The sequence below is a fragment of the Mustelus asterias genome, chromosome 15, assembly GCF_964213995.1.
Source record: "Mustelus asterias chromosome 15, sMusAst1.hap1.1, whole genome shotgun sequence".
In the NCBI taxonomy this organism is placed as follows: Eukaryota; Metazoa; Chordata; class Chondrichthyes; order Carcharhiniformes; family Triakidae; genus Mustelus; species Mustelus asterias.
The window spans coordinates 19234115-19247920 of record NC_135815.1 but is presented as its reverse complement, the minus strand read 5'-3'; the positions used below and the strand labels follow the sequence as shown (position 1 = coordinate 19247920).

The window sequence follows — 13806 nt, the reverse complement described above, 5'->3', positions numbered from 1 at the left end:
TATCAATAGCATTTGAGTAGCTAATGACACAAAAGAACATGTCTACAATGGAATAAAATCCATCTGATAGTTCATCATTTATATCGATAATGGTGATTTCAAGTGTATAGTTTCAGATGATGGTTTCAAAATGGTTGATCTTTGCTTCATAGCAATTGGCTGATGTCGACTGATTGACTGGATTGCCCATTCAACAGCACCTTCCAAGCCCGCAACTTCTACCACCTTGAAGGACAAGGGCAGCAGATATATGCGGATACACACCACCAGCTGTAAATTGCCCTCCATGTCACTCACCATCCTGACTTGGAATGATATCTCCACTCCTTCACTGTCACTGAGCAAAATCCCAGAGCTCCCTCCCTAGCAGCATTGTGGGTGTATCTACACCACAGGGACTACAGTGGTTCAAAAAGATGACTTGCCACCACCTTCTCAAGGGCAATTAGGGACAAGCAGCAAATGCTGGCTTAGCCTACAGCCCGTGAAAGAATATTTTAAAAGAAGCACTGTTTTATAATCATTCCTAGGTAATATCCAGTCATCTGCTGTAGGCTCCGCAGCCATGAGAGTGATTCTCCTGGAAACTCAGGTGACCACCTTAAAACATGGGCTGCAAAAATAGTCAATTCTGTAATTTAATCAAAAAAAATTAAATCAATGAACAACGAATACAACTAAAATATTCAGTTAACGTTATCAAATAGACATTGGAGCGGATACTTCCTCTTGTGGGACATTCCAGGACGAGAGGTCATAGTCTTAGGATAAGGGGTATCAAATTTAAAACAGAGTTGAGGAGAAGCTACTTCTCCCAAAGGGTTGTGAATCTGTGGAATTCGCTACCCCAAAGTGCACTGGATGCTGGGACAGTGAGTAAATTTGAGGAGTTAGACAGATTTTTAATTGGTAATGGGTTGAAGGGTTATGGGGAGAAGGCAGGAAAATGGGGATGAGGAGCATATCAGCCATAATCGAATGGTGGAGTGGACTCAATGGGCCGAATGGCCTAATTCTGCTCCTATATCTTATGAACTTATGAAAGTTAGACAAAATTATCTTTCAAATCTTGAATTTTTGAATTATGATTTCAGTTTGATTCTTGGAACACAATCTTTGAAAACGAGTGCGTAAAACCTGCTGAACAAGAGGGCAGATTGTTCTGTGAAGCATTTGCAAGAATTCCTTTGCCTTACCTTTAAGCAGTAGTAACCAATGATGCAGAAAAAGGAGATGACAGTGTGTAGGATGGCCAGAATTCTCAAAGTGGGCTCCATGTAGCCACTGCTTTCTTGTAGGACGTAATGTACAGTCACCCTGTGCCTACTCCCCATAGTGCTCCAACGAGAAGTTCCACCTTCTTGACTGTAAACACCAAGGATACTTTCTTTCTCTTCTATGGATGGAGAAGTTGATACCTGTTGAACATCACACATTCCTAATAGTAGCTTGCCACTGATGATCAAAATATCCAACATAATTTACAAACTTGCCAATCAAAATCTATACTAGAACCAAATTAAATGCCCTTAAGACCATAAGACCATAAGACATTCAATGAGATCATGACTGATCTGATATAATTCTCAACTCAGCTTTCCCACCTTATCCCCATAACCCTTGATTCCTTTCTCTTTAGATACGAGTTTTAAGGGGTGTCTGGACAAATACATGAATAGGATGGGATTAGAGGGATACAGTCCCTGGAAGGGTAGGGGGTTTTAGTTCAGTCGGGCAGCATGGTCGGTGCAGGCTTGGAGGGCCGCAGGGCCTGTTCCTGTGCTGTAATTTTCTTTGTTCTTTTAGATTATAAATCTGTCTATCACAGCCTTGGACATACTTAATGTCCGGCCTCTACAGCTGTCTGTGGTAAAGAATTCCACAGATTCACTACACTCAGAGAGAAAAACATTCCTCCTCAACTCTGTCTTAAGTGGGCAACCCCTTACTCTGAGAACATGCCCTCTGATCTTAGGCTCTCCCACAAGGGGAGAGCCCCCTGAGAATCCTATATGTCTCAATAAGGTCGCCTCTCATTCTTCTAAACTCCAATGAGTGCAGGCCCAACCTACACAACCTCTTCTCTTAAGAAAGCCCCTCCATACCAGGGGTCAACCTCATGAACCTTCTCTCCAATGCCAATATATCTTTCCAAGGGGACCACAACATAGTATTCCAGATGTGGTCTAATTAGTGCCTTGCATAGTTTTTACACAATGTCCCTATTTTGATAAAAGCAAAATACTGTGGATGCTGGAATCTGAAACAAAAACAGAGATTGCTGGAAAATCTCAGCAGGTCTAACAGCATCTGTGGGGAGAGAATAGAACCAATGTTTCGAGTCTAGATAACCCTTCATTTTTGTCCCTATTTATATACTCCATTCCCTTTGAAATAAAGGTCAACATTCCATTTCCTTCCCTATTACTGTGGAACCTTCATGTTAGCTTTTTGTGATTTATGCACAAAGACCCCCCCCCCTCCCCCGCCCCCCATCCCTCTATGCTGCAGCTTTCTGCGGTCTTTCTGCATTTAAATAATCTTCAGCTCCTTTATTCTTCCTGTCAAAATGCATAACTTCATATTTTCCTATACTATATTCCATCTGCTAAGTTTTTGCCCATTCGATATCCCTTTGTAGACTCTTTGGGCGGGATTCTCTGGCCGTGTTTGCTCCAAGACAGAAAACCATGCTCGAGGTCCTTTGCATGGTCCACCCCCACCTGTTGTGATTTCCATGGTGGGCGGGATGGGAAAATTCCCCCTTTGTGTCATCCTCACCATTTGCCTTCCCACCTATTATTTTGTCATCCGTAAACTTGGCAATAGTACAATCACTTCCCATGCCCTACATCAATATGTATTGTAAATAATTGTGGCCCCAGCACTGATCCCTGAGGCACTCCACCAGTTACAGATTGCCATTCTGAAAATGCCCCTCTTATCCCAACTCTCTGGGCGGAATTTTACGAGAATGATTCTAAGTGTCCAGCTAGTGTGAAAATGTGAGAGTTCCTATTCCGTTTTTTGGGTGAGTTTTCACTTCTAATCTTATGGACTTAGACATTGAAAATATGGGCTATTCCATTTCTAGTTGCTGCAGGCAATGGGCTGGGCTTAATTCGCCAGCCAGCCTGCAGAGGGAGCTATTGCGCATGCACAGACCTCTGATTCTGCACATGCGCAATTCCAGCAGCAGGGGTCTGACAGGCAGAGAGAGATCTTTCAGGCCCCTGATGCTGCAGGAAGTCAGAACTCCCCTCTCCCACAATCACAGACCAATTGTGCCCCTTCCTCCCCGATCCGATCGTCTGCAGAGCGGCAATGGGCCCCCACTGCTCCCCCTCCCCATCCGATCACAGGCAGAGTGCGCAGTGGTCTCCCCCTCCCTCCCTGATCAGGCTGCCCCTTCAGGCCCTGCCCCTATAGGCCCTGCCTCATAGACCCCAGAGGCCCCTCCCCCATAGTCCCCAAGCATGATCCTGATTTCTCGGCTGTCATGTGATTTCGCAGGGCGAACCGGTAAAATTCCACCCTCTGTCTTCCACCAGTTAGCCAATCCTCTATCCTTGCTAATATACTAACGCCAACAGCATGGGCTCTTATCCTGTTAAGTAGCCTTTTGTGTGGTACCTTATTGAACGCTTTTTGAAAATCCAAGTATATTACATCCACTGGTTCCACTTTATCTATCCTGCTCATATCCACTTCAAATAATTCTAATAACTTTCTGAGGTATGATTTTCCCTTCAGGAAGCCATGCTGACTCTGCTTGGTTATGTCAAGTATTTCTAAAAGCTCGGCTATAACAGCCTTCAGAATGGACATTTTTCCAATGGCAGAGATTAAGCTTATAGTTTATCTGTTTTAGGCTCCCTCCCTTTTTGTGAGGTGAGGGAGGAACATATTGTGGGGAACCCCCATAATTATATGTAAACTTATTGAAATGAAGTGAGGGGACGTGGAAAACAGGGAAACGAGATCTCGCCAGCGAGAATCTTGTTTCCAGACTCCTGAGAGATTTCGGGCCCGTGTCACCATTTACGCTGACGGTTGAAGCAGGAATTAAGTAAGGCGTCCAGTCTCTTTAACTTTGATAAGATAAATCATCATGTATTGTTACATCATTTATGTCAGTGAAATAGAGCCTCATTGTGAGAAAGATAGTCATGATGCAGAAAGGACAACCATTCTGGACAACAAGGAGCTGTTTTTGGCACAGTGTTTATGACTGGATTTCATCACCTGCACACCCACCCGCATCCCCCACCCCCACCCCCGCCACCCCCTGCCCCCCGCAAATAACTGCACAAGAATACAAACCTCTTACCTTATAGAAGAGGAGAATGAAGTTAATTGCAAAGGCAACAAACAGTGCCAGCATCCTCATGTTGTAGAAGTTACGTGCAAAGTAATTCTGGAAACGGAGGAACAAATGTATGGTGGAATATGTTAACAGAAACAAAATTCTAAACAATAAATTTCTGAAGACAGTAAATGTACCCTAAAACTTCATGTAATCAACGTGGGAAAGCAACACTGAAGCATACCTTCCTATGTTTGGAATTAAAACCACAAGACCATAAGAAATAGGAATAAGAGGTGGGACGGTGGCGCAGTGGTTAGCACTGCTGCCTCACGGCACCAGGGACCTGGGTTCAATTCTGGCCTTGGATGACTGGCTGTGTGGAGTTTGCACACTCTCCCGTGTGTCTGCCTGGATTTCCTCCAGGTGCTCCAGTTTCCTCCCACAGTCCGAAAGACTTGTAGGTTTGATGGATTAGCCAAGGTAAAATGTATGGGGTTACAAGGATAGGGTGGGGGGGGGGGGGTGAGTTTGTGTGAGATGCTCTGTCAGAAAGTTGGTGCAGACTTAATGGGCGAAATGGCCACCTTCTGCGCTGTAGGGATTCTATCATTCTATGAAGAGAAGGCCATTCGGCCCCTCGAGCCTGCTCCACCATTCAATAGGACCATGGGCTAATCCAACATTCCTCACGTCCACTTTCCTGACGGGTACCCATACTTCCAACTCCTTTGTACTGGGGCGACCTTTAAAATGGCAGCCGGACCCTCAAGTGGCTCAGTTGCTGGCGGGGCGGGCGAATCAGAAGCTGCCCGCCAGTGATACATCGTAGGACCCGCTGTCCACTTGGAGTTTTTTTTCTATGTGCTGGACGATATGGCAGAGAAAGCCACCATTGCTGTTGGCAGTTTCAACGCCACTTTTCCTGCCCGCTATTGGCTTATGCCAATTTCTGGGAAAACATCGTCCCAATCTTTCTTTCGGAAGCTCTGAAAATCCACAAATCCAAGTTATTTTCTCACCAAAGTGACAAGTTTGACACTGTTTTACACGAGTGAAAAGCAATACCCCTCATGTGAGTAACTATGCTTCCCAAAACATTTCATTCACCGAACACAAGTAAAATATCGTGACCAATTTCCAAGCGTGCAGTGATTAATTGCTATCCTTCCTATTACTTCAGCTGAATTTGACAACTGATTGAAATAGCAAAATTTATGTACCATGCCATACCTACTGTGTGACATCCGAAGTGTGAGCAGGATAAAATATGCAGGTGGAAAATGGTTTGAAATGATCACTCTCTGATGTTAAACTGACGGAAGGATCCAATGAATCTACACTGAGCTCCTCAGGTAAAACATTGCACTCACAAGCAACTTCTGTTGATATGCTGTAATTTTCTTCCAGAAGGCAGATTCTTGGACTTCTGGTTCTTCAACTTTCTGTGTGTGTCGCTGTCTCCTTTTCCGCCGAGACTTCTTTTCTGTAATTTTTTCCTCCTTTTCTCCATCTTCCCCGCTGTAATCCAGTGAGCAAACTGTTACTGAACAGGCCAAAGTCAAAATATTCAAGAACCCAAATTAAAAAGCTTCCGCTCTGACATGTGGGACGCAACATATTTACACTTGCACACTACTCGCTTTTCCTGTGACAATTATACAGGGGGAGATCGGACCAAGGGTGGAATTCTCCCATCTAGGGACTGAGTCCCATGGCGGCGGCAGGATTGCTGCGGAGGCCGGCAAGAGACCGCGTCATATCTAAAGCCAGTGTGGCATGGTGGCACAGTGGTTAGCACTGCTGCCTCATAGCGCCAGGGACCCGGGTTCGATTCCCGGCTTGGGTCACTGTCTCTGTGGACTTTCCTCCGGGTGCTCCGATTTCCTCCCACAGTCCAAAGATGTGCGGGTTAGGTGGATTGGCCATGCTAAAATTGCCCCTTAGTGTCAGGGGGACTAGCTAAGGTAAATGATTGGGGTTATGGGTGGGATTGTGATCAGTGCAGACGCGTTGGGACGAATGGCTTCCTTCTGCACTGTAGGATTTTATGACCTAATTAAATATGCAACCGGGGGTTTCGCGCAATATTCCGTGGCAGGACAGGCCTGATGGTGCATAGTCTGTCCTCCTATTTGGGCACCCTGTCGAAAAGGCCCCAACATCATTGACCCATTATTGACGAAGGACGGTGGACCTTCCGAAAAAGAATATGGATCTCTGGGAACGCCCTGAGGCTGGAAGATGGACATCATCGATGACAATGAATAACACCCTCTTCCCCCGCCCCCCCTCACACCACCCTCCTCCTCTCCGCCCTACTCACTCCCTTCCTCCCCCCTCCCTCCACCCACTGCTGAGGTGTTTTGGGGTCCAGAGTGCTGGCGGCCTCCATTCCCAATTCTGGAGGAGCTCAGGTTATTGTCCAGGTGAGTCCCGGAATCTACGCGCCGCGTTGTTCCAGACGTGTTTTAGACCAGCCGGTTTTCCCATTGGCATCATGGAGAATCAGGCATGGATTGAAGATTCCAGTCGGGCCTTCATCCGTATTCAATTGGCGGGATGCAAATCAGGTTCACACCAGCCTCTGGCGGGTTTCCCGATCCGCCATGGCAGGCACCAGCAGAAGATCCTGTGGGAAATTCACGCCGGCATGAAACCAAATTTTGCACTTGTGCCAAATTCTCTCATGGGGCCATGGGAGAATTCCACCCCAAGTGTTATCTTCCAGTGAAATAGGATTAGAAACCGGGGGGGAGAACCGGACCAGTGGTTGAAGATGTAATTAAGTCACTGGTGTGTTCCATTTCACATAATACTTTTAATGTAATATTATATAATAAAACACAGAGCCTTGTTAAATTGACCCTAGTGTCAGGGGAATTAGCAAGGTAAATATGTGGGGTTATGGGAATAGGGTCTGGGTGGGATTGTGGTCGGTGCAGACTCAATGGGCCAAATGGCCTTCTGCACTGTAGGGATTCCATGATTCTATGAGAATTATTAATATAAAACCAACATGAAGCTAGATTGGCCTCCTTCTGCACTGTAGGGATTCTATGGAGTGAACCATGCATTGTTAGGGAGTTTCTAACCTTAGTGTGGTAGCAGTACAATTCACCTCACTATCAATGGACAAGGGGAGGAGTGAGAGAAAAATCAGCACAGCAGAAAGTGTGGATGTGTGCACATTGACATCACCCAGTTGTAATGTCTCCCGCATCCCCCTCACCCCATCCATATGAACAATCCATTGACACTCACATCAAGAGGAGGCGATGGTCTTGTGGCATTATCACCAGACTATTAATCCAGAAACTCAGCTAATGTTCTGGGGACCCGGGTTTGAATCCCACCATGTTAGATGGTGGAATTTGAATTCATTAAAAAATATCTGGAATTAAGAATCCACTGATGACCATGAAACCATTGTCGATTGTCGGAAAAACACATCAGGTTCACTATTATCCTTTAAGGAAGGAAATCTGCTGTCCTTATCTGGTCTGGTCTACATGAGACTCCAGAGCCACAGCAATGTGGTTGACTCTCAACTGCCCTCTGAACAAGGGCATCTAGGGATGGGCAATAAATGCTAGCCAGCCAGTGATGCCAATGTCCCACGAATGAATAAAAAAAATAAGAATCTACAAATGACCATTGTTGGAAAAACCCATCAGGTTCACTATTATCCTTTGGGGAAGGAAATCTGCCATCCTTATATGGTCTGGCCCACATGTGACTCCAGAGCCACTGCAATGTGGTTGATTCTCAGCTGCCCTCTGAAATGGCCACTTATTGTATCAATTGCTCAAGAAGGCAGTTCACCATCACCTCCTCAAGGGCCAGCTAGCGACACCCATGTCCCATGAATGAATTAAAAAATATATAAAAGACATATATAAATTTCAGTTTCTTCAATCCGTCATCAACCATTCAAACAAAATTTCCCACTTGCCACTTGGGCACTAATCTGTCGATACAGAATGAAAATTGGACAGTTTCTGATAGGGTGAGACTTTTGCTCCTGATTACTACCCAAGTAGCGACAATGACATTTTACCCCAATGATCCTTGAGGATGCAATTCCATTTGATGAAATTTCCACCTTCACGTCCTCAGAGGAAATCCACACTAAGAGTGTTCAAATTCATCCAAATACTCACTCAGCCTTTTCTGATTCAGCTTTCTGATCTTCTTTCTCATCTGTGTCGTCATCGTCCCTTTTCTCCTCCTGGGGAATAGATTGGTGAGTAAAATGGTTCGAATGCTCCCGGCTTTTATTTTTCTTATTAAATCTTGTCTGTGCCAATTTTTAATCCCAGGAGTATTTTGATCTCAAAATGAACAGTCAAAGGAGAAAACTTTAAGTGGGTGTAAGCAATGGAATTGGATCAGATGATGAGTTGGGTCATGAGAGAGATAGAAAAATACAAAGATTAAATACAAGAGGGAGACAGCCAGCTGGAAGTGGTTAGTTGATGAATTGGAACATTAAGCTCAAAAATGGCATGAGATCTGTGCAATTTTGAACATAATCTGGAAGCCAATTCTCATGTAGCATGGCCAGTGACAGAATGGAATATTAACTTCCATGGATTATTCTGAAAAAATACCCCAATGTGCAGAATCTTCCTCGAAGAGCAAAGAGTCCTTATTGAGGTGAGAAAACCGGTGTGTAGCTCTCCAGCCACACAGCCGGGTTTTCTCTCCAGATCTTAGTTCACCGTGCAAAAAATTCCAGGGGCATGGTTTTCACCTTCTCTTTTGGCAAGGCTGGACCCACAGAGACTGGGGTGCCATCTTTAAAGGGTGTTCCGAACTGTGATAAAAATAAACTCTCTCCCAACCCCCAAAGAACAGCGGGGACCCCCCATAACCATCGGGGCAATCCCCCCACATAGGCATCAGGCGAACATCCCCCCACAAGCATTGGGGCTCTTCGTCCTGCGCCACACATAAGGGGAACGCCCACTCCCCAATTTATTGGGCTTCCTAGAGGGTCCATCCTGGCAGTGCCACCCTGTGCCAGGTTGGTAGTGCCTGTTTGGCAGCACCAGGTTGGCAGCCCCAGGTCGACAGTGCCAGAGCACTGCCCGGGTATGCAACTCTCCCGCCGCCCCCCACCCCTCCCCCCCACAAACGCTATGCTTTCCTTTGTGCCCATGACGCATTTCCCTTGACTGCTCCAAGTTTTTAAAAGCTATTGTGAATGTCACATTGGCAAGGTATCAGTAAGGGAGGAGTATATTGTGGGGAAACCCCATAATTATCTGTAAACTTATTGAAATGAGGTGAGGGGTGTGGAAAACAGGGAAACGGGATCTCACCGGCGAGAACCTTGTTTCCCGACTCCCGCGAGATTTTGGGCCCGTGTTGCCATTTACGCTGACAGTTAACTCAGGCTCAAAATGGCCCCCACTGTCTTTGGTGCTTCAAATCTTACAAAGCAATACCACTGAGACATATCGGCCAGAATTCTACTGCCCCGCCTGCCATGGGAATCGGAGCGGGTGAGGGGCGGGCCATGGAAAGGTCCGTTGACCTTGGGTGGGAAGTTATGGCTTCAGGACAAGCGAGGTTGTAAAATCCTGGATATTATGTCTAGTTTCCACATAGACTCAATCAAGTGGAATGAAATGAGAAATGATGCTAGATTGATTGTGAGAAGTATTATTTTGAATTTTATGATGATTGCAGACAGTTGGTGTAAAGAAGTCTCTGATATTAAAGACACTGATAAACTGCAAGAATTCAAATTAAAAAAAGATATTTTTTGTCACGTGAATATATGTGGGTTCACTCAGCAATCCCATCCTTCCAGCAGACAGCCATATTCAAAACAAGTGCTCCCAGGTTGGAGAAAGGGTATGAAAGGAAAGAATATTCCGGATGGCCAGGTATCCTGCTGTGCCGTTGGTAAGGTCAGTGGGGTACGCATCGCTCTTCCTAACAACTGCCCCGTAACCATTTAATGTTCTGGGAGCCCAAGGTCCAGCAAGCTAACCTGCTGGGCTTGTCCCAGTCCGTCCCTAACCTGCTCCCACTGCCCTAGAATTTGCTGCTGTGTTATCACAGAATCCCTTGAGTGCAGAAGGAGGTCATTCGGCCCATCGAGTCTGCACCAACCACAATCCCACTCAGTCCCTATTCCTGTAATCCCATATATTCACCCTGCTAATCCCCCGCCACTAGGGTTGATTTGGCATGGCCAATTCACCTAACTCACACATCTTTGGACTGTGGGAGACATCCGGAAGACACCCACGCAGACACGGGGAGAATGTGACCCGAGGCCGGAATTGAACCTTGGTCCCTGGCACTGTGCGATAGCAGTGCTAACCATTGTGCCACCGTGCCGCCCCACCGAGCCGTGTCGGGAAACATGGCCATTAAGTGACCGTTTAAGGGCCTCAACTGGGACAAGGGCATTCTGGTTACCCCAGGCCTCACCTGCCCTCACATAAAATTGCCGGTGTGGGACCGGGCGGGTAGAGCATAGGAAGAACAGCCACAGAACCTGACGACACTGCCCCCTCCCCACGTTAACCTGTTGGCGGGCGACTGTTGAATTCTGATTGTAATGTGGCAGATGGCCCTCCGATTCCCTTCACTTTGAACATGGCTGCCCCATGAGGAGAATACAACAGCTGAATTTATCCCATTTAACTGCAGACAAGAACACAACAGAAACTGTGCAACAAATCTTTCACAATCACTGTAAGAGGATGACTGGTTTATGCTTCACCTGATGGCTGCTTCGAAGCTCCGGAAGTGGAACAGTGAAACAAGGCGGACTTATTAGATCACTCATGCCAGCATTTGGATTGTGTGGTATGAGCTTGTACTGGCCGCCCTCGCGTCGTAGGTCTAAACCAAAGATATCGGATAGGAAGTCGCTTTCCTCGGTGATAGCTGTTAGATCAGTCAAGTCTTCGGAAGGCAGGGTTGACTGCGTAACCTTCTCCTCTCCTTCTCCAACTTCACCTCGCACCTCATCGTGAGTTGGATCCGGCATGTTGGCTAAAAGTTCTGTCACTTTAATCTTCTTGGCTCCCTCGACTAGGCTGCCACCCAAGACGGTGCTGTACATGATGCGGAAGAATCCACGGAAAACACTGAATACAAAGTGGGAGAACCCGATCAGTAAACTCCAGTAGAAAGCAAATAAAGTCATAACCATGTCCTTCATTGTCATTTTCTTCATTTTCTTCATCTGCTTTTTGAGGCTTTTAGTTGTGAGCAACTTCATGAGGATCATCACGTTGTACCTGAGAGCCATTAAGGCAGATCTAATTGTTGTCATGGAAAAAAAGCTCATTTTGGCATCTTCGTCCTCCATTTTATCCTTCTGAGTCTCCTCTTTACTCACGGATCTCTCAGTCGAATCTGACTCGGAGATCTGCGCGGCTAACTGCATTTCAAAGATGGTGTCTTCACAGAAATTCACAAATAGTTCCATCTTTTCTTTCTCCCCTCCTTCATTCACGACGTCAAAGATGAATTGCCTCTTGGACTCCTTCACCTGCGGCTTCTCCCACTGTGTCCTGCTGGACTCGCTGATCTCAAAGTATACCCTCTCGATCCGTTTGGCACTTCCCATAATCTCAATACGGCCGAGGAATGGTTGAAAATAGTTGAGAACGCTCTCTGCCAACTCGAGGAAGGTCTGCAGCCGGGTATCGTGGGGCATGTGCTCTGACAAGTTGGTGAGTAGAACCGCAACGTTGAAGCCAATGTCCTTTGCGGGTTCGTGAAACCTCTCGACAAACTCCTCATAATCCAGCATCTCATTCTCATCTGTCTCTGCACAAGAGAGTAGGAATTCAGTTTCTGACTGTGTGTAGTGTTTATGACTCTCCATGGCCTTTTGGAAGTCCCTCTTGGAGATCAGGCCTTTGCTATCCGGATCATATTCTTTGAATGCATCAGATGAGGTCAGGTTCTTCAGCTTAAGAAACATGTCGAAGAATTTGAGAATCATTTCCACGTTGTTTGAAGATTCCACCAACATGTCCACCATCTGTTTGCCAATAGTCCCATTGACAACATTGCCTAGGTAAGTAATTCACATAATGTTACATTTGAATCATTATTCATCCTTTGTTATCAAACTTTTCACATATGAATGAAGAAAGTGTTTGCCTTTCTTAGTATTGCATGATTTAATCAGTTTGATCTAATCAGACTTTGTCTTTTCTATTAATTTAATTGCGAGATGTGGGCATTTATTGCCAATTCCTAGTTACCATTTAGAAGGTGTTGGTGAGCCGCCTTTTTGAACCCCGGAGGAGCTGCAAATGCTTTGTATTTTGCAAATAGAAGGCTGAATTTCAACCCCCCCAGTACAAAGTGAGGATGGGGTATTTGTTAGATTAAAACAGAGGTGTCTTACTTCCCTCCAGAAGAATGCCACACTCATGCCCACATCATTTGGGGCAGCATTTAAGGACCTTGCCATCCTGCAGAGAATACACAAAAGTACAGATCTCAGGATGTAACTCAGCCCTTGGCACCAATACAAGCCTCCCTATGGAAACTAGCTGAATGTACCCAGTAGAAAGTCTAGGAGATAATTCTGTTCAAATTTCCTTGAGGTCCCGTGATGGACTGGGAGGAGCAAGACCACAACTCTATGCCCACAAGGAAACCTATGACTTCTCCTTTCTCAAAGGTTATGTCTTCAGCGATATTATCAGCTGCCCAACCCAACCACAATCTCCCTTTCCTCCCCAAGGCTGTTCAATATTTCACCGTCAATCAACTCCATGCCCAACTCTCAGGTACAGTCCTATTTCAAACCTTACAAGTCCAGTTTCCCCTGTTCTGACAGAACCAAAACAGGCCTAACCGAAGACATGAATGGCATCCTCTCTCAGTTTGACCATTTTTTTACTCGTGTTCTGTCTGTAGCAGGCAACATTGTTGGATAGGTTTCCTGCAACAGCTTCCTATCGTGGTTCTGCCCCTGCATACATCCAGTCTATCAATCTAAACCTTGCCAAAGCATTCCAAAATTAATGATCCACCATCATATTCAAAGTCTGCCAGAACCCCATCCTTCGCCTCTTTCTTGTGTTCATCTCCATGTACTTTGTACAAAACACCAGTTATTCAGAATTAGACTATTGTGTGCCGATTGGGGAGCGCCATTTTAGAAAGTACATTAAAGCGATTGTACAGCATAGGGTCACCAGAAAAATACCAGCTACAGGAAACTGTACTTTAAAGTTTATGTACTAGTGTCACAAGTAGGCTTACATTAACACTGCAATGAAGTTACTGTGAAAATCCCCCAGTCGCCACATTCTGGCACCTGTTCGGGTACACTGAGGGAGAATTTAGCATGGCCAGTACACCTAACTAGCATGTCTTTTGGACTGTAGGAGGAAACGGGAGCACCCGGTGGAAACCCACGCAGACACGGAGAGAACGTGCAGACTCCACACAGTGAGCCAAGCCAGGAATCAAACCCGGGTCCCTGGAGCTGTGAGGCAGCAGTG

General features: G+C 45.9%; 1 protein-coding gene across 1 annotated transcript in view; it reads right to left on the bottom strand.

The window, feature by feature from the left end:
* ryr2a (ryanodine receptor 2a (cardiac)) overlaps positions 1 to 13806 on the bottom strand; it is a 455564-nt gene that overhangs the window by 35649 nt on the left and 406109 nt on the right. The window contains 5 exon segments of the mRNA XM_078230647.1: positions 1197 to 1418; positions 4331 to 4417; positions 5680 to 5827; positions 8470 to 8537; positions 11052 to 12358. Of these exon segments, the coding sequence (XP_078086773.1) occupies positions 1197 to 1418; positions 4331 to 4417; positions 5680 to 5827; positions 8470 to 8537; positions 11052 to 12358 (1832 nt within the window).